Below are 22,398 nucleotides of genomic sequence, written 5' to 3' on the forward strand. Positions count from 1 at the left end.
GCATCTTGAGAACAGAAGAAACAAAACCAGGATGAAGCCAGATTCCCAAAAGTCTGATCTGCTATTCAATGAGGGCACAACTGCTCCAGGGCAGAGTCTACTTGCTGTTTGATTTCTGTGGAATTCTCTTAGTCTCTAATAATCTGAGATTTAAATGAAATTAACATTTAAGAGCTGGAAAATTTCAGAGATTTACTAAAAGAATCTCTCACCATCTCAGCACTAAATAGACATGTCCTTATCGACCATGCAAAAGATTCTCTAAACTGAGTTTCTACTACCAGTATTTCTGCATTTTCAGACCAAGACAAGCATTACCTTGGGAGGAAAAAAAAAGTAGATTTTGCAGAGCATCCTCTTCCAAAAAGGTCTCGGGAGTTGACAGGATGGCATCGTGAAGAGATGAGAGTGCCAGATTTAGCCCTCCACATGAAGCACCAGTACCTCAACCCACAGGAAGCAGTTGGGGAGGTGCTGGCTGCTTCACCATTTGTCGGCAGATTCCTTGCTTGAACCGAATTGGTTTTAATCAGAGTCACAGCAGTGGAAACAGGCCTTTCAGCCCAGCCTGTTCATGATGAACAAATCGTCTCTCTGAGCCAGTCCTATTTGCCCGCACTTGGCCCAAATTATCCCTTCCACCATTTCCAATTTGTGTTTCTGTCCAAATATCTTTTAAGTGCTGTAACTGTACCCACCTTGACCACTTCCTCTGTCAACTTGACATATATGCACCATCTTCTATCAGGTAAAATTAACCCTCAGGTCTCTTTTAAACTTTTCTCCCCTCACCTTAAGTCTATGCCTTTTAGTTTTAGACTCTCCCATACTGGACAAAACACTGTGAATCTTCTCTTGATTCTCTTTATTTTTTTTAAGTTTAATCAGTATTGGCTAAGTCTACTAATCAAAATCCATTAACAGGACTGTGCCATCACTTGGCCACAGAATTTGAGTAAAATCCTTTCCCAAGTACATACAAGCAAGCAAAACTAAACATAATTCTGACCTTGCAGTTGCTTTGGTAAATCTAGACATTTGTGTGCTGTATTGAACCCTTTACCAAATCCATCAAGAAATAAAACACGAAAATCTCCAGACACTGTGGGTGAAGTCAAAACACACGATGCTGGAGAAACTCAGCAGGTCAAGCAGCGTCCTTTATATAGCAAAGGTGAAAATACATAACCGACATTTTGGGCTTGAGTCCTTCATCAAGGTATGGAAAAATCTCGGCAGGCCTCCGAACAAAAGAGTACCGGGGTGGAGTGATCGCAAAGGCAGGAGGTGATAGGTGGAGAAGGGAGGGAGGAGACAGTAGTGATCCAGAGAAGGGGATCTGGAAAGAGGAAGGGGGTAGAGGAGAGCAGAAACTGGAAAAGTTGATGTTAATGCCATCTGGCTGGAGAGTGCCCAGATGGAAAATCAGGTGTTGTTCCTCCAATTTGCAGGTGGTCTTGGTGGGACAGTACGCAAATCCATAGGTAGATATGCAAGTGTGACACAGAACTGAAATGGTTGGCTATTGGGAGATCTCTGTCATTGGTGCAGACAGAGCAAAGATACTCAGTGAAGCCATCTCCCAATCTGCACCCATTTTCTCCGATGTAGAGGCCACCAGGAAGGATGGAGGCATCAGAAGGACAATGAGGCCAGGCTGTGGGGGCATTTAATCTAAGCCTCCCTGTACTCAGACAGCATCACCATCTCCTGCTCAGATCCAAGATCAGTCCAGTGAGAAGGAAGTTTGAGTTGTCATTAAGGGCCAGAATAAACAGCAGAAGGAATGAGGTCATGCTCATCGTCCTCTTCACCTTCAAGTCTGATTACATGGTTTCCAAGGATCCAGTCTGGAGGGAACAAAAGTTGGCCAGAGTGGATAGACAAGGTTAAAAGGAAACATGAAGTCCACTTTCTCTCAATGGCAAGAACCTGGTCATCAGGTACATAGCTCATGGTGTTTCTGTCGGTAGCTTGAGTGGTAGCCACGAGAGCCAGTGGATGTTTAATCTGGGGTTCAAGATGGAATATCTCTGATGAGTTATGATGCTCAATTTCCCAGAAAAGCATTGCAACTTCTCTATTGTCCTGATGGCTACCTTTGTGGCTTCATCAAGCTGTGTACAGAACTGCAGTACGCAAGCACCAAGTGAAACTACATTACTGAGGTGTGGCGTGTTCCCCATGTTGTGAAGGATAGGCCTACCCTCGATATTTGGCAATGTCTCATTAAGTTGGAATTGCTGCTCCATCTGTGGAAATTTGTTTTCAGGCCTGAAACCTCATGAATCAGGCAGTAGTCAGCATGACATAGTGGAAGGAGGACACGATGAGTGGTGTGGGATGGTTTCCTCAAGCATACTTTCAAAACCATTTGGAAAAATGCTTCACCACCAGAACTCACCAACATATCCCAAGACTCACTGGTGGTGAGAGGACCTTCTCAATTAGACCCTTCCTGCATTCTTGCTTTTTTGTTACATCGTAAAAAGGTAGAGTTGACCCATATTCTTCAAGCATACAGAGTGCATATCTGCAAACAGAGCTCCCCTACCCAAAGATCAGAGTCATCAAATTTAATAGCATGGCAACAGGCTCTTCAGCCCAACCTGTCGATGTCAACCAATCCATTTGCCCACATTTAGCTTGTATCCCTCCAGGTTTTTCCCATCATGTACCTGTCTAAATGGCTTTTAAATGTTAAAATTGTCCCCACCTTTACCATTTACTCTGGCATCTCATTCCATTTACACACCACCTTCTGGGTGAAGAAGTTGCCTCTCAGGTGCCCTTCACCAATTTATGCCCTCTGGTTTTAATTTTCCTACCATGAGGAAAATTTGTTTTATCTAGGATGCCCCTCATGATTTTATAAGCATCTACAAGTGTCCCCGAAGCCTCCTATACTCCAGGAAGGAAAGTCGCAGTCTGCCCTTAGATTTCAAACCAACAGCCCCAGCAACATTCTCTTGAACTTTTTCTGCAGCTCAATGATATTTTTCCTGTTGACCAAAAGTGCGCACAGTCCTGTGGTCTCACCAGTGTCACGTACAGTTGTAACATGATGTCCCTGCTCTTCTGCTCAATGTCCTGACTGATGAAGGCAAGCATTCCAAATGTCATCTGCACCACCCATGCCCATCTGTGTCATCATTTTCATGGAACTATATCCCTGCCTCCACAAGCCTCTCTGGTCCACAGTGCTCTCTGGGGCCCCACCATTCACTAGGCAAGTCCTGCCTTGGCTTAACCTGCCAAAATGGGAAACATCACATTTGTGGAGTTAAATTCGGAGTGACAAGAGGCCAAGTCCACAAAAGTACCATGAGCTCTTCTGCCTTAGAGGAGAACCATCACCAATATATATTCAATTATGCATGCATATGAATTATATTATTCTTTACAGGCTGTGTATGAAATTCTACTTTAATCAGAGGGTTTTTTTAAGATCTTTGATTCAAATCATAATTTCACCTGCTCAAAGAATTCATCCATGAAGTGGTCCCTGTCCACGTTAACGCTGACTTCATCGTCGTCATCGCTGTCCTTTGCCTGTAAAATAAAGAATAATTGTCACTGCAATGTAGCAGCCCCAAAACTCAAATTTTAAATTTCAACATACAGCATGGTAACAGGCCCTTTTGGCCTATGAGCCTGTGACGCCCAATTACATCCAAATGGCCTAAAACCCCTGGTGCATTTCTGAAGAGTGGGAGAGAAACCAGAGCCTACAGAAGAATTCCACATAGACACGGAAAGAAGGTACAAACTCCTTACAGACAGCACCAGATTCAAACCCTGGGGGCTGGTGCCCAGTTGCCACATCCCCATTAATCTGAACATGCAAGTCAATCATAAATCAATTCTTTGAGTGGAGTTGTAATGAAAAATAAGACATAATCTAGGAGGAGTGACCTATTTAATGAGTCAAAATGTTCCAATTTTGAGGGACACAAAACTAAGGATAGAAGAAATAACAGAATTAATAAACTGTTTGGTTACATTGAGACTTTTAAACACTTGATTCATACAGCATAAAACAGGCCTTTCGGCCAAACTTGTCTAAAACAAACATTTGGCAGCAGTTAGTCCACATTCTTCTAAGCCCTTCCTACCCATATACATTTTCAAATGTCTTTTGATGGTTATCATGGTTATGAATTTCTCCTCCTCCTACCCCACCCCCCCCCCCCCCACCTCCACCACCCCACCAAAGCTAGAAACAAGATTGCAGAATAAAATCTCTTCCATTTGTTTATTACTCCTCGCTGGCTTGTGGAGATTCAGAGACCATGCTCACACATAATGGTGTTTGGGAATGGCATCGAGAGCATCAAGAGTATTTGCTGGCAATATACCAGTCCAGCATAGATTGTGGTCAGCACACACTACATCACAAACTCTCCACTGGCCACTTTGTGAAAAACCAGCTGCCCCTCTCCCACCGCCTTGTGACAGAAACTGCAGGTCCCACGTTAGCCTCTTCAATCACCTGAGAACCTAATGTTAAAGCAAGTCATCCTCAATCCTGAAGGAGTATCCAAGAAGGTATTTTACAAAGGTTATTGTCACAGGTTCAACATGAGCGTACACAATGGCTAACAGATGACAGTGAATTTTAATTCATGTTATTAAATTACAAAGATTACAGGATTATAACAAAGTGTACAGTCATTATAATGAAAGGTTAATTACTGGTAAAGCACAGAGTAACACTAATAACTTTATTCGATGTTATTAAGGCAGCAATTGTACAGAATTCTCCATATAAGCTTTAGAGAGAAATGCACTTGCCAATTTTCTAGCTCGGTTTTGAGGGAAGAATTGTTCATCAATGCCACATAAATAGGCATGGGAGCTTGATATTAAGGAAACGCTTGAGCTTTCTGAATATTGTCAAGGCAATAAAGCCAGGAGGAAAGATATGGAGGCAGTGGGACATGGTTGGCATAGATGTTAGCGCAACACCATTAGAGTGCCAACGATCAGGGCCAGTGTTCGAATCCCACGTTGTCTGGAAGGAGTTGGTAGGTTCTGCGTGGGTTTTCCCTGGGGGTATTGGTTTTACCCCCTGTTCAAAACCTACCGGGGGTGGGGGGGGTGTAGGTCAATTGGGTGGCAAGGGCTCGTAGGCTGAAATGGCCTGTTACCATGCTGCACGTCTAAATTTAAAATATACCCACGCTAGAATTCAGCTGTGTCAACAGTAAGGAACCTTAGGGTGCTGGTCAAGAGTTGCTGACCATTATTGATAAGGGGGAAGGCCATTCATGCAGCAGACAGTGACCCTAAATCTGTAATCGACAACTGCAGTCCAGTAAAAAAATCTCACATTCTGATAGGCAGAAGAGTAGGACCCTATGCACATCAAACTTTAATCTTGCGTGCATGATTATCACAAACACACTCAAGCAGACATTGCTTACGATAAATTTAAATGGGTCAATGATCCTTCAGGTTTATAAAATCAGTGCCTCTATAAAGGCCATTTTCAACATTGCCAGTATTGAGGCCCTAATGACTCTCAGTCAGTTTCACTGCTATCCCAATCAGACTCCCAAAGCACACCCTCTACTCTCAGCTGTGTCAAGGGAAGAAATTAGCAGGTTGACAGAGGAAAAGATTAACAAACATGGTCAAAGCCTCCTTGACACAAAAAATTCAATATCTGCACCGACTCTTGGGAAGCTCTGGCCCAAGACTGCTTGAAATGGAGAATCAGCGTTTAGAGCGGTCATGTCTGAATCGTGTCGGAACACCTGTTCATATATCGTACCTCCCTCAAATTCTGTCAAGCACTCCTTGTTCCAAATGTGGAGTTTGTGGATTTTACAAGTCAGCCTAGAACAGGAGGTAAAGCATGTCACCCTCCAACACGAGAGGCAGCCTTAGACCTTACATTGTAGGTGGTCACACTAGCTTTGTCGTCTGCCCCAGGACAACATTCACCTCCTTCCCAGTTTAATTTAACTACAGATCTCAGTCCATGATATCACTTTTTATCAAGTATTTATATTAATTCTTTCCAGTCAGCTCAATAATTTCAGAAAACCCAGTAACCTCATTACTGGGATTATTAAACTTGCATTTCCACATTTAAATCTCCTCTTACTAGGCATTATTATATATTATTATTATTTCCAGTCAGCTCAATTATTTCAGAAAACCCAGTAACCTCATTACTGGAATTATTAAACGCATTTCCACATTTATATTTTCTCTTACTAGGCATTATTTAGGTGGCCTGCTTTTCAAAATATCATCCATCTTTATCCCCAAATCCTGCTCTGTCTCCGTATCTGTTCACAGCCTGTTTGTGCCTCAGTGCCAGAATGGACAAGATCCAGCAGATCTGCAATGTTCTCTATACCACGCTCTTCATCTTTATAAAACAATCCCCTGGACTCATTCTTACTTTTACACGACACCCTGCACTTGTATTTAATTATTGCATTACCGAGTATGAGTTAACTTCCCAAGATAGCACAAAAAAATAAAGGTTTTCACTGTATCTTGATACCACTGATGAAAAACAATTCAATTAAGTCATGTAGATTTTAGTGATATTATTGAATTGATTGCCCAAAAAAATGACCTTAGTTCACGACTGGTTCATTGGGAAGGAAATGTTGCTTTTGCAAACAATAAATCTTGAAACCTTCCCAGTCAAAGTGATGAATGCATTCCTGAAAACTGACTGTAGCTATTGGTCTCTTTTGCATCAGACTATCTGGCCAGTAAGATCACAAACAGCAAACTTGTTACAGGATCGAGGTTAATTGCATCATCCATCATCATCAGGCCATTCGGATTTAAAACAAGCTGCAAATTAATCTGCAGCAGGACCAAGTTAGCTACTTGGGAAATTTTCATTTGAAAGTGCAAGATCAATTGCAATGCAGATATTGAAACATCCCAGAAAATAAAGAACACAGCATTCACAATCCACATTTTGCATGTTGCTTGGCTGATGTATCCTTCAAACAGTCATATTGCAAATATACACATCTGGAGCTCTGGACACTTAATTCATTCAATGTAATCAACCACTGACATAGAATCATATAAAATTTACTGATGAATAAGTTAATCTGCTATACAGTGCCCTCCATAATGTTTGGGGGGGAAAATACACTGTTTACCTCTATTTTCCCCTATGTTCCACAGTTTTATATTTGCAATTAAACAATTCAAGAGTATTTGTACATTTTGATTTGACCATGTAGAAATTGCATCACTTTTTTTAAATACACATTAATGCACTCATTTCAGGGCACCATAACATTTGGGACATAGTATATTAAAGTAATTTTTGTTGCATATCCCTTGCATGCGATGACTGGTTGAATTTACAAGACTTTAAAACATAACAATTACAGCACGGAAATGGGCCATTAGGCCCTTCTAGTCTGCATATTCCAGCATATGGAAGGCATGCTCAATTTGATTTAGATTGTGTGATCGAAGAGGCCATGAGAATTTTGCTGTTTTTAACCTTTGGAAACCTTCATTGTTGCTTTAGTGTGCATGGTATCATTGTCTTGTAAGAAGAAGCACTGTCCAATGAGTTTGGACGGACTTCCTCAAACTTGAGCAGATGTTTCTATACACCTCATAATTCATTTTGTTACTGCCATCAGCTGTTAACATCAATGAAGATACGCCCAGGCCGCAACGCCCAGGCCGCAACGCCCAGGCCGCAACGCCCAGGCCGCAACGCCCAGGCCGCAACGCCCAGGCCGCAACGCCCAGGCCGCAACGCCCAGGCCGCAACGCCCAGGCCGCAACGCCCAGGCCGCAACGCCCAGGCCGCAACGCCCAGGCCGCAACGCCCAGGCCGCAACGCCCAGGCCGCAACGCCCAGGCCGCAACGCCCAGGCCGCAACGCCCAGGCCGCAACGCCCAGGCCGCAACGCCCAGGCCGCAACGCCCAGGCCGCAACGCCCAGGCCGCAACGCCCAGGCCGCAACGCCCAGGCCGCAACGCCCAGGCCGCAACGCCCAGGCCGCAACGCCCAGGCCGCAACGCCCAGGCCGCAACGCCCAGGCCGCAACGCCCAGGCCGCAACGCCCAGGCCGCAACGCCCAGGCCGCAACGCCCAGGCCGCAACGCCCAGGCCGCAACGCCCAGGCCGCAACGCCCAGGCCGCAACGCCCAGGCCGCAACGCCCAGGCCGCAACGCCCAGGCCGCAACGCCCAGGCCGCAACGCCCAGGCCGCAACGCCCAGGCCGCAACGCCCAGGCCGCAACGCCCAGGCCGCAACGCCCAGGCCGCAACGCCCAGGCCGCAACGCCCAGGCCGCAACGCCCAGGCCGCAACGCCCAGGCCGCAACGCCCAGGCCGCAACGCCCAGGCCGCAACGCCCCCACCACTCAGATAAGGTGGTATGCTTTGGATCTTGGGCAGTTATACCTCCACTCTTGCCATCACTCTGATGCAGGTTAAACTGGTCTCATCTGTCCACAAGACCTTTTTACAGAATTCTGCAGGCTCTTGAACAATTCTTTAATCTGGCCATCCTGTTTCTGTGGCTAACATCTTGCAGCGTAACCTCTGTATTTCTGTTCATTAAGTCTTCTGTGGACACTAGTCATCGACACATCCACACCCGTCTCCTGAAGAGTGCTTCTGATCTGTCTGCCAGGCTTTAAGGGGTTTTTTTCTTCATTATGATGAGAACTCTTCCGTCATCAGCAGTGGAGGGTCTTCCTTGATGCACCAGTCCCTTTACAATTACTAAGCTCACCAGTCCGCTTCTTAATGATGTTCAAAACTGTTGATTTGGTCATGCTAAGTTTTGGGTGATGTCTCTTACTGTTTCATTCTTGTTTTTCAGCCTCTGACTTTCGTTGGCACATCTCCAATCCTCATGTTGAAAAAAAAAATGGCAACCATAGACTCCAAAGGTGATCAAAAGCTTAGAAGCCAACCTTGCTCACTTATTCCTGCACCAATGAAGCAATAAAACATACCCAAGTTCTCGCAAATACCGGTGAAGCCAAATGACCCAAACATTATAGTGTCCAGAAAAGGGGAATTAGAAATGACTAATTAAAGAGCTGTCATTTCTACATGATCAAACCAAAATGTATACAAATAACCTTAAATAAAATCTGGAATATACACTTTAATCACAAGAATTGTTTGGTTACAAATTTGAAACGGTGAAGCACGGGGCAAATAGAGAAAAAAAAGTGTCTTTGTCCCAAACATCATGGAGGCACCTCATACTGCTGAAAATAATCAAAAACCACCGTCACTAAATGAAAACCATGACAGGAAAAGATTAAATGAACCAACATAAATATTCCCCAATTTAAATCAAGGCAGTTATTGACTGAATACATAAATGAATGGGGATTACATGCATGGTGGCGATTACAAGTAGAGTGCCAGAAGCTGTCTCATTTCACCATACATAGATTAATATTGTCCCTTCAGGGTGCCTATAGATCAATGCAAAATGGGATTTTGGAGAGAGAGACGGAGACCAAATGATTAATATCAGAGTGAGTGAACCAGGGTAATTGTTAAGAATTTCAAAGGGAAGTAGAAGTTAGAGAGAAAGAAAGAGATGACCTGGTGGTAAACACTGGTTTTTTCTACTTCCTCATTATGAGACACAGACATTAACATAAGGAGTCAGAAGGGTCAAAGATAATGCTCAATTCATTTAATATTTTATTGGCTTCAGTAAAGAGGCTGAAAGATGTGGATCTCCAAGAATGCAAGAAGAAACCTGTATTTGTCAAATTATGATCAAGTTGCTTAGAAGACCAGCCATAGATGTGCAGCACCCTTATCTGGAGCCAGCACGCTATTCAGGTTCACCTCCATGCTGCAGTGTCGTGCGTCGTCCTTCCCATGCTCCCCCATTCCACTGCATCACAGCCTCACAAGTTTGTCGCTAAACACAATCCGCAAGAGGAACTCCGCGAGTCAAGCAGCGTTAGTAGGAGAAAAAGAAGAATGGTTGACATTTCAGCTTGGAACCCTCTATTGAAAATGTGGATGGGAAATGTGTAAAGAGGTCAGGGCGGGAGGAGAATGACTAATCTTCCTCTACCCAAGCCATTGTCTTTCTTTGTCTCACTCTCATCCTTTGTATGGCATTTACCAATCTTCTGCCTCTCTGCGCTTTTTCTGGTCCACCAATCCCACACGGGCCCCTGGCCTACTCCTCCAACTCTCTGCACGTTTCTCCTCCACTTTCTCAGTCTTGAAAGGTTTGGATGCAAAATGTCAACCATTCTTTCATCCCACTGATGCTGTTTGATTTGTTATGTTCCTCCACATTGCATTTAACATTTTATTCCAGTCCCATGCGTCTCCTGGGATTCTTACTCCTTTCTGGATACTTCCTTACTCCCCCTCCCACAACCATAGTTCAGTCCTAAAATGGCTTAATCTTATCTCATGATACAACATCCTTCCATGATATAATGATCACCCTCACAAAATAAAGAGCAAACACAGGATGCACACCAACCTTTGACATTCCTGGGACATAGCAGAAAAAGAGAACTCATAATTTAAAGGAGAAAACTAAAGCAAACACCATAGATTGTAAAATTACTAACTGCAAAGGCCAAGACCATGGTGATACAATGCACATCAGCATCTCTGATGAATGAAGATGTCATTACTTGGATCTTGCCACTATAACCTACATCTCAGAGAAAGGTCATATTGTGAAGATTTCAACATAAATGGACAAGGTCACATTAATCATCCGGAATATCTGTTTCCATGATTAAACTGTATCTGCCCCTCGACTCCTCGAAGAATAGTTATTGCCATTCTTTGTTGTCAAGAATGTTCCATCAGAGCTGAGTCTTTGAGTTTGCATCTTTACTGGACATGTGCTATCAAACACCACAGCACCTCCATATTTGGGTTTAGAAGTTAGATGGAATTCAAACTGATGGATCACGGTTTGCAGAGCCACAAGTAGAGAGCCATGGTAGCATCAGCTATGGTGAGATTGTGTCAGAGGGCAACAGTTCTCTCCACTGGGTAAATATGTTCAAACAGGCCATTAAATGAAAAGTAGGTGGTCTAGACCAAGTGTTTGAGTTATTGATGGGAGTGGCAGATGCACTGTTTTATAGAAAAAAATAAATAGAACTGAAGCATTTGGGGCTTAACAGTGCCAATCACTGCAAGTCTTCCCTAGTGAATGCTCTCCTCTCCTATCAACCCCTGCAGATGTGGATGCCAGCATTTCCCCTGTTAAATAGAATGTCACATTCTGGCCACAGCCTTGCATAAACAATTGATCTCCTGCAGAAGTGAAGACTTTATTCCACTGCTGCCAGTGAACTGTAATACAGAAGTTGAACTCCAAACAAGTAATCTCCAATCCATTTGGACACCCTTGCTCAATCACAGAATCTGACTCCATGGTGTATGGGAAGCAGTTTTTGGGAGGCTTCGCAAGCTCGAACACCTGAAGTCATTATCCAAAATGATCTCATCAAATACCTGAATTAGTTTCACAATGAAATAAATTGCAGCGAAGTAAAAGAGAATGCACATCATTCATCAAGAATGCTAATTAGTACGCTTACCTTACTCACTTATATATTGATATTCCTCATTTTCACTGTTTTTGCAGATGTCAAAATAAATTATTGGGTGCTACGTAAAAATGTCAAGATATGAATAAACTGAGACTATTATATGCATTGTATTGGTTGGTTATAAATCTGTTTTTATACAAATGGTGATGGGTAGGGGGAAATATGATAATACACAAATAAACCATTGAGCCGTTAGATCTTCTCAGAATCCCAAGTAGCTATACAACATCAACGAGGAATAAATAATTGGCCTGTCCCTATAATACTGATGCTATTTTCTTGCCATTATTTTCCTCATTGCTCAAGTAGGGGACAGCTTCAAGTTCCCCTAAACACCAGAGGAACATTCAATCTGGCACACACCTTGTTGAACAAGGCTTGCATTGTTCGTGGTGCTCATCAGTAGCATTGAAGAACATACCCTTTCATCTTGTCTATTGGGCTCCTTTGTCCAGCAACTTTCAGACACTAGCTTGCAGTTGCTTCAACTCTTGCAGTTGGAGGGTTGTAGAGAACTGATGGAATGAAATTCATTGTGGTTGATGAATGTTCTGGTTGGTCCTGTGATGCTCCGTTGAGCATAGCATTCTGTACAAGTGAGAACCCAGCCATAGGTGTGAATAAAAAGTCTTCCATCATTCTGACTGCTAGCACTACTGGGGAAATTTGCACATCTAATTCTGCCAAACAATCCATCAGTCACCCAACAAATATATTTATAAATGACCAGAGAGGGACCCTAAACCGCACGAAAAAAGGAGCCAGAAATAAGGCAAGTTGAGGCAGCTATTTTTGCCTTTCACAGCTAATGTAGCATATGTAGCCAACATGGTGAAGGTGATACATTTCTGTTCAGTCTTGCTCTTCCGCAGGGTTAGCCTCCACCTGTACACTGGTACCGGAGTAAAACCTCCAGCGAACCAAATCCCTGTTTTCCACCTGCAACACTCAACACTGCCCAGATACTGTGGACACTCGTATCCCTCCTCATTCAAGTTCAATCAAAAACAGCGTTGGCATCATCCATTTTGGAATGTGTGTGAATATTTCTCAACTGTACAAACAACTCTGTAGAATCAAGTCCTCTCATCAAACTGGTTCCCAAAGGAAACTGAGAAAATCTGTACTTATTCATATTGGAACTTGATTGACCACTGACAAAATGTCAGTCTCATCCTTCACACTGACGAGCCTTCCCAAACCACAGAATACTGATGCAAATCTCTGCCTTAATTATGAAGAAGCCCAATTTAAAACGAGACAAAGTAACCCAGATATTTTGCAATGTTGGTGGCAATTTATAATGGAATTAGGCATGATGCAAAGGTTTTTCCCACTTACCTCTTGCTGAATCAACCTGCTTATTTGGCCTGATTTTTGGGACGAAAATTTTTGATATTTATACTTTCCCCATTTTTCAATAGATTGGAACGACACCATTCCACACACAACCTCCCCCTCCAACCCCAACTTCAATCAAGTGAGAGACCCACCATCCTCCACTTCCACTCCTTTTACCTCCTTCCAAACTCAATCAGCAGGCCAATACCTCCCAGGTTTCTAACTGCTACTCTATCTCCCCCTCATTTGGCCTCAATCTGTTGGAGATAGCCCCATTGATTATCCCTCTCCCAGCTTTGAGCTACTGGCAAAAGATTCCTCTTGTTCCCCAATTCAGAAGTATCTGAAATGTTAATTGTTTCCACAGACACTTCATGACTTGCTCAGCATTTTTTGAATTTATTTTGTATTCACTTCAGATTTTGTTTCACAGCATCCACAATTTTGCTTTTCAAACATAGTTTACAGAAGCTGAAACAGTTCCACATACTAAGGCCACGTTGGCCTGACCAACAGTCATGGTTCCCACTTTGAAATGACTACCACTCCGATGCAGTTTGCAGCCATGAAAGCAGACCCATGTTTTTCCACCCCCCTCCCCCCCCCGCCCCCACGCTGCCTGTCCCCACTTAAGCAGAGATCTGAGATGACACCTGCTTTATTGCAACTTGTATTAAGGATGCTCACATTTCTGTTTGTATGACATTCAAGGTACCTTCACAGAAAAGTTTTCCTGCTCAGTAAACATCTCCAGCCTATCACCAAATTACTGCCAGACCACTCACCACAAGACTGATGCAAATTCTACCCATCCATCACAGCTTCTCACTTAAGAGGAAATTAAGGATTTGCAAGAATATATTTTTCCATCATTTGCACATTTGTGCTGACTCGGCTCTTGGTCGATGAAGCATTTATTATGATGCCACAAACATTGATTTTTTTTTAAAGAAGAAAGCTGGAGAGACACAAGGTCATCTTCAGTGATGACAGAATTCTTACTATGTTTGGGGAAGATAAAAAAACATTGAACAGTCCCCACAATTTATTCCTTCCAGAAACCTATCCCGTGAATATTTCATCCCATCCCATCCTGGGCCACTTGGTCATGGGGAAAGAGGAACAGGGCCTCAAACCAATGTCATGACTCAATGAGCTCATTACTATGTTTTAATTTATTACTGTTTGATGCCTGAAATTTTATTTGTTAATTGTTTGCAGCCCAGGAAACCCTTAATATAGTTTTTTTTTTAAATTGGTCTTTTATTTCAATTTCTGGACGTTCGGTTTTGTACTCCTCTTTTCTCTTCTTCTCCCCCTCGACCCCCACCCCCGTTCACTGTCTAATTACAATCCTCCAGAAAGATCAGCAGTGATTAACACCTTCAATTTCCCTGAAGCCGATTCAAAAGCAACTGTGTTGCCCCTTCACTCTATTCTCTCCACCTTCCAGCACTTTTTCTCACTTTTCCAGTTCTAACGAAGGATGAATAAACTGAAATAACACAGCTTTTCTCCACATATGCCGCTTAGCCTGCTAAGGTTCACAGCATTAAGTGCTTTTTTTTAATATTGAAAAAACTCAGATTTTTGGTACGTAGAATTTTAAAAATTTTTCTTTTCAATAATTTTCTAGTGAAATGCAACTTGTTGAAATCATGCAATTGATTCTGTGATCAAATAAAGACCACCCTCAGAGTGAATTTATGCTTTCAATTTAATTTCCCATTATCTTGGTTTTAATTTTAAGGCTCTGCATTCGTACTCCAGAGGGGAGAACATAGCTCCCTCCATGATGGCAAAAGCCGACTTCTTCCACAAGAGTTTTTTTAAAAATAACAAAAGCTGACTGGCAATCTTTAAAGCCTAGTTGGATAGTTTTGTTCAATTTTTGATTTTTCTTTGAGCTCAATTTTAAGAGATCAGGGTGATAGATGAAGCATGGCCTTCAGCAAGCTTGTTGAGATTTTATGTAAAGGGGAAGGCCATCGAGTAGAAAGATCAAAGTAACAAATTTGGACATGATAAAAACTGGTCACAAGGTTAGTGCAATGCTGTTACAGGGCCAGCGATCAAGACTGGTGTTCAAATCCCATGCTATCTAAAAGCAGTTTCCACATTATCCCCATCTGCATGGTTTCCCCTGGGTACTCAGACTTCCTTCCACCATTCAAAACGTACCAGGGATTGTACGTCAATTGGGTGGCAAGCGCTTGTGTGCTGGAATGGCCTGTATGTCTAAAAGGGTCTTGTACAAAAAGTGTCAAGGGACAGGTACATAGCAGGATTTCAGATGTCCTGAAACAAAAGCAGCAAAATATTCAGCAGCATCTGCGGAAACAAAAGCAGAGTTAAAGCTTCAAATCAAAGTCAATTTATCAGATGTTCAGCTGTGGCCTGTGACAGGCTTTTAGATGGTAATTAAGGATTTCATGGAGAGCTGGAGTGGAAAATATGGGGAGGAGTAGCAGTTGTATCAGAATCCAATTCAATCCTCCCAAAATTCACCTTGAAATATTAACACTCCCTGGACTGCATGCCAAGTGGACCTTCGGAGAGCAGACAATAAGGAAGTACCAGTGTTGCAAAGTTTAGTGTGTACATAATTATTGTAAGGATTGCTTCTCAGTAATTAATTCAAGGCATCTTCCAGCATCAGCAGTTTGATCCTCTAAGTTTTACAATTAGGAAAGGGTAAAGGGACTGGCAGCAATTAATCCAACTCAATAAATTTACAGTCGGCAGCTCGGCTTGAAAAGTGCTTTGACATGATATTTGCTCAACCCAGACATCAAGTTAGGATCCAACACCCTCAAATGAGCCAACTCGACCTTGAATTTGCTATTAGAGAGAATGCAGAAAAGAAGGAACCAAGGACTGAAAGACTGCCATAATGATGTGGGAAAGGAGAAGCTGTTGTTCAGGATGTGCTGTCTCCTCTCAGGTCAGTAGGAATAGAACCATACAAGCGTGTGAGGCTGAAAGACACAACAGATACCTGGAACAATTGGATTACAATTAAATTGTTCTTTGCGTCTCAATATTCACTACTGCTTGCCGAGGACCACTTGGCTTCTTGGAGTATCTGAGCATCACAAATCCAGCAACCATTCTGTCGCACGACATCAGAAAACTTCTACTAATGTTATATAATTAAGCAAAGAATTTTCTGTAATTACTGTCCCAAACATGTTGAGGAGATATGTATAATGAATGTAATTTTGTTCACTGATACAACTGCATTGATGTGAAGAGCCACGTGCATACTGAATAACACTGCAAGAGACACACAGGGATCGGTCTTCCCAAAACGTGGGTGTGTGAAGGAACAAGATTGCATGTTTAGCAACAACAGATGTTTCCTACAATGAGGTAAATTAATTGTGCAGAGCAAAATTGTCCTGAGGCAAAAACAAATCAAGAAAATTAAAAGTATTGAGGATTCAATGTTCCTGAACTGGAAAAAAAATAAACAATGACATGTCAGATAACAATGGGCTGGAGTTCAGAGATAAAGAACAGAGAAGAAACAGGGGCAGAGAGACAAATTAAAATACTCACTCTCACAAGAGAAGGGAGCTGTAGCAATCCAAGATTGCAGAGGTGGAAAGGTTTGTTAAAATTGAGGAGAGGGAAAAGGCCCGGGGGGGGGGGGGGGGGGCAACCAAAGCCTTAGAAGAACCTCAGCTTTAGTGTAGGCCACTCAAGTTATTGACCTTAATCTGCTTTATTTCTCCACACCAACTAATCAGGAAGCTGCTAATTTCTACCCAAAAATTCCACATGGCTGATTGAATAAGCAATGATAGCATTTTACGTGGAGCTTTCAGACATCACGGATTTTGCATTTTCAAATTCAGTCGACTATTTGATGCCTTTTTAACGTGGAGCTCAGACTTTATTTTCGTGGAGGTGAGTCGGGGTGGGAGGCCTGGTGACTCATCTGTTCACTCACACCAGATCGATCACAACATCCCCAGCAGACTGCAACTTACAGATTTGACTTTAGTTTTGCTCATCTTGCCTCTCCATAATTAGATCTCCCTCCCTCAATATCCACTCACTCCCAATAATTTCCATCTAACCACCCACAACCTGTCAGCAACACATTATACCCCTGATCCAAATCAGTTCCCACACCCACTATGATCACATCCTGAGATTATTCTCCCTACTTATTCACATCATCCACCAGTGCCCTCCACCCATTCCAACTCAAAAGCTCTCATCTCCATCTCCCACAATGATTCACAATCATCAAACTATTCCCACTGACCTAGTTAACTCCTGCTACCCCAAACCTCATGTAAAATTTTTGCTCTACATGGTGTCCTCTACCCTCCAGCAATACAACACTGTTAACCCGCTGCCATCCTGATCCCAATGACATTTCCCACTATCTCTTTCTGTTCTGCCTGCCTGCCGTATATTTTTGACCAAGCAGTTGGCCTTCCCAAATAAACACTCGCTATTGGTACATTTCTTCTCCCCCATAAAGTGCTTCACAATGTTTTTACTTCATTGAACTGGTACCATAGAAAACCAGGTATATTGTGAAATGTGACCATTTCAAGATACTGCAATTTATGCAGACAACATTCCTTCCCAAAAAGAAAAAAACAAAGGGCAATTGAAGTTATAACTCTCCAAATGACAATTAAAATGAAACAAAGGAGCCAGATGACAAATTAATTAAAGTTGAATAGTAGTTGAGGAGGAGCAAAGATAACATGGAAATCCACCTTTTTTTAGGAATACATTGGGATTGGTATTGATAAGAATTTTTTATTTCTTTATTATCAAATTCGATCTTTGATAAAATGTATGTTTGGTAGATTTTACCTAATTTTTCCTAAAATGACTAAATTTGAGACTTCTTATGAAGGTACCAGAGAAAGGTTATATTTCATCTATATATCAACTATTACAGGATGGTATGGATAAAAAGGGTTGGGATAAATCTAAAGTTAAATGGGAAGCGGATATTGGTTTTATTTTTTCTGAAGAGGATTGGTTAGATATCTGTTATGATAGTCTAATTAGATTGATAAATGCACATTATGCAATGATTAATTACAATTTTTTACATCAATTATATTTGACACCTGAAAAATTAAAAAAATATATGGTTTTCATGAATCAGATTTGTGTTTTAGATGTGGTGATACAGTTGGAACTTTTTTTCATGCTGTTTGGTTATGTATACATATACAATCTTTTTGGAAGAAAATTCAATCTTTTTTAGAATACCTGCATAAGATTAAAATAGTTTTAGTTCCAACAGTATTTTTATTGGGTAGTTTGCAACCTCTGAAAGGTTTGGGATGAGATAAGTTTCAGCTTGCTTTTGTATATTTAGCTTTATCCGTAGTGAAAAAATGTATTGCTAGTACGTGGAAAGATACAGATATGATTGATATTAATAGATGGCATAATGAGATGAAATATTGTTTAATAATGGAAAAAAATATGTATGTTTCACATAATTATAATTTTTTTAATTAATAAGTGGTTGTTATACTCAGAATATTTACATTTCAATTTATATTGATTAGATTTTAATATGCATATTTAGTCAACAACGTAACCCATGGTTAGCCCATATTTAACTGGTCCATATGTAGAGCTTTCCAACTGGTCTAAAGATTCCCAGTGCATGACCTCATAGGAGGGAACATTCAAAGCACCTTGACAGGCAATCTCCATCCCAAGATTTGACTGTAGTCAAAGCTGAAGATCATTACACAGATGTTCTGACATTCAGATACATAAGCCATTAAAATACAAACATGTGTAAACACAAAACATTTTGCTTCACTGAAATCATTTGAAAAAAACAAGTTACATTTCCCTTTTAAAAACAACAATTGGTGTAAACACTCAGCAGCCCATCTGACAAAGGCTCCTTGACCTGAAACATGAACTCCATTTCTCTTTCCCTGGATTCTACCCGGCTGGAGTGATTCCAGCATTTGCATTTTTATTTCAGATATGCAGTATCTGCGATTTTTTAAATTTCCTTTTCTCCATCCCTATAATCTTTTGTTTAAGAAAATCACTCAGGTCACTGGCTCAGTGCCTGATCCAATCTGGTTCAGGATCCATGAAGTGATCCTCTGAATTAGTGATGGGGTGTATCAGCAAGATGACAGCCCACTAATGGCTTCCAGATTGGTTTAAAAGGGAAAAAGATGATCATTTCATTGAACCAGTGCAGCACAGAATTAGAGAAATGGGTTCAACTCTAACCCAAGGTGTTGCGTTTACAAGTTCCCCTGTGAGTGCCCTCTGTATGGTCTAGTTTCCTCCGAAGATGCAAAATTGGTAGGTTAATTTACTACTGTAAATTATCGTAAAGGGGAATGGGAGAAACGGTGGGAGGGGAATCTACGGGAATGAAGACTATATAGGGCCAATGTAGGATTAGTGTAAATGGGTGGTTTATAGCATTAGAATCAGTGGGCCAAGGGGCTATTTCCTTGTGTTTATTTTCTTTTTCTCCCTCCCATCCCCCCTCCTAAACAGCAAAATTCTGGAGGTGAAGTGTGGAAAGTAACATTTAGGGAGTGGATTATTATAACTCAAGATTACTGATTGAAAGGGTGGTGGAAAGTGATTCAATAAAGAATAACATTAGGGAGGATAAAATATGGGGGAAAAATGCAGACAAGACCAATTGAAATGTTCTTTCCCACACAAAAAAAAAGCACAGTTGGGCCAAATGACCAACTTCTGTGCACAATCATTCTGTGAAGCTGTCCAAATGAACACAAGGAAAATTCTGGTGGATATAATATTTGAGAATCAGCACTTATACTGTGTGATGTGAAATGGTCATAAATCTCATTTACGATACAGGATCTCTTAAAACCCAACGAGGACTTCACAGATCAGCTGGAGAAAGTCCTTCCATTTGATTTTGGATTCACCACCAGCAAATGCTTTTGAAAACAGACAAACACTTGGAAAGATGTGAGTAGGGACATATTGTGCTACTTACTATCAGTTCAGAGTTAAAAGCTAGGGTCAATTTAGCAATCTCCATGAGAATGACCCAATGACAACTGTTGCAGGATATAGAATGATGGGTTCTGGAATGTTTTTTTGAGACTGCAAGACAGAAGCTTTACATCTAATCCAAAGTGTCGGCATCCCAAGATTACTTGCTAAAGCAGTTTAGAGAAGCTTTTGCTGTTAACTGGAACTGAACCTAGCCCTGGGGCATTTGTTCTTGGTAAACCCTAGATTTACCCTAGCTTAAATTGAGGTGTTTGCTTCTATAATCCCTGTGGATCAGAGTCAAATCACATATGATTTTCTAATAGAAAGCTTGAAGCTTACTCAGTTAAATCAGGATTAAATGATAAACCCTGATCCTGCATTTATCCAGTGCTCAAAGTGATAGGGGCAATTAGAAGATTCAGAACAGGGCACAGACAATGAACACGTCTCAGAATTAATTTACTGATCACAAGTAAGATACTGCACCACACCAGAAATGCTGCAGCTAATTTCCCAAAATATTCTGGCAGGGTGATGTATTAACGTCAGGTTCCCTGAATAGCAGCTCAGTCAGATTACCCTCAGCCAAAACACATGTCAATTGCTGTTCCAAAAACTACAAAAACCAATTTCCATTTTAATGTCTTTTACACAGGCAGCCAACATGCCACCTAATTTGGCCCTCGTGGAGCACAGCATGGTGGTGGGGGAAGGGGAACCAGTTAGCCTATGTTATCTCCTGGGAATAAAAAAGAAAATGGTAAATGAACAATATGTGAAACCAGAAGGTCAAAATAGTTGCAAGGTGACTGGGTTCTACTGAATGAAAATGTATCTGGTGGCTTTAACATTCACTAATCCATTTGTGGATTCCAAAATTAATCATTCATTTGGAAATTATTTCATGCCTAGCTTCTCACTCAAGATGCCAAGTGGCAATGCTGCAAGGCCAATTAATTTGGTAGTTATTAAGGTTAACAAGAAAAAGGTTTCATTGTGGTTTTGTCATTTGTTCTTGCATTTGATACCTTGATGTCCAAGATTCTGCTTGACAATGCCCATTAAGCATCAAAAGATGAGTCATAACATTAAAAGGTGTTGTCATCAAAGAGCTGACACAGTGGCTTTTACTCATTGTCAACTAACGCTGTTCTTCCAGTCTCTTTACTTCCACCATTAGCAAATTTAAGATTCCAAGTGGAGTTATCAATTAAAATAAATCCCCTGTAACTGTAGATAATTCTTGGAGAAGGACTGGGTGTTTGAATGCTCATCTACTGTAACTCTATCTGTGATAATGAAACTGGCAGGGAGTGGACACATTCAACCTCTTTTTAAGACGGCACATTTTATAACCAGTGATAAACTCTTGCCTCCCTCCCACTTACAGTAGGAATGTCATTCATTAGGAGGTATTTTATTAACAAAGATCATTGGATAAAGAGGAAAACTTGGGATTTCACAAAGCTCTCACAGAATTGACAGATCATGGACACGCCATTCCATTTCGGAAAAGCCTGCAGCAGTTCATTCTGACCCAGCTTTTCTCCAACCTTGTACCAACCAGAAAGTGACTCCAAATTTAAAGGGTCCCAATGCAACCACACCCACTTCCCAATTTTACTAAGACCACCCTTTTCCAGGACGGAAACACACTAAGATAACCAAACCATATCACAAGAACTACTCAAAGCATACTGCATTCCAACCTGCAGCACCAACTCCTTCTTGTGTATTATCATTACTGACAGTTTCATTCGGTACATAAAAAGACTGCTGATGCAATACATTCAAATTCATTTGGTGGAGGACATTTCTTGGGTGGGACAAAGTAGTACCGTAGTGGGCAACAACAGACTAGGGTTGTCATTATTCAACTACCGCTGCCCAACCCATTCCAGAGAAGCTTACAATCCTCTTGGGAAAGTAAAATGCCACCTTATTCTTTGCACTTCAAGAATCTCAACAAAATGATCTCCAGAAACCACCAAAATAAAGTCAGGAACATTTATAACTTTGGGGCTGTGCTTTATGTTTTAAAGGAAAAGATTTAAAATTGGCAGCATCAACAATAAAATCAGCAATGTTGCTATGGTATCTGCAACTGGCATCGGCCACAGACTAGTTCTTTCTTCCACCCATTTGGATTCACTCAGTTTCTTTTGTCACATTGATTGTATGCAAATAATTAGCTGAGATCCTCTTACTATCTGGGGGGGGGGGGGGGGCCTCAAAGTAGAATAACTCACTGTGTATGACCAGGATTGGAAAATTATGCCCCTTTATGTATTTGGATCCCACATAATTGCATTAGAATAAAACCAACTGCATACTGTTCTTTCACATCAAATTCCTCAAAACTGCAGCTGATGAACCAATTTCCCGGCAAAGATCTGATGCAGCATTGCATACAAATAAATGAGACTACCCTACAGTGTGAAAAATGCCACAGTTGCAAAAATCGGAAAGAAC

The 22,398-nt window shown here is 41.5% G+C and overlaps 1 protein-coding gene across 4 annotated transcripts in view; it reads right to left on the minus strand.

Moving 5' to 3' along the window:
* The window catches only part of LOC138749255 (syntaxin-1A-like), a 323,823-nt gene that overhangs the window by 216,952 nt on the left and 84,473 nt on the right, over positions 1-22,398 (minus strand). For all 4 annotated transcript variants that reach the window (XM_069910420.1, XM_069910418.1, XM_069910421.1 and 1 more), the window contains exon 2: positions 3,475-3,552. In XM_069910420.1, the coding sequence (XP_069766521.1) occupies positions 3,475-3,552 (78 nt within the window). The remainder of the gene's footprint in view (positions 1-3,474; positions 3,553-22,398) is intronic.

Source organism: Narcine bancroftii, chromosome 14 (genome assembly GCF_036971445.1).
Source record: "Narcine bancroftii isolate sNarBan1 chromosome 14, sNarBan1.hap1, whole genome shotgun sequence".
Classification (NCBI taxonomy): domain Eukaryota; kingdom Metazoa; phylum Chordata; class Chondrichthyes; order Torpediniformes; family Narcinidae; genus Narcine; species Narcine bancroftii.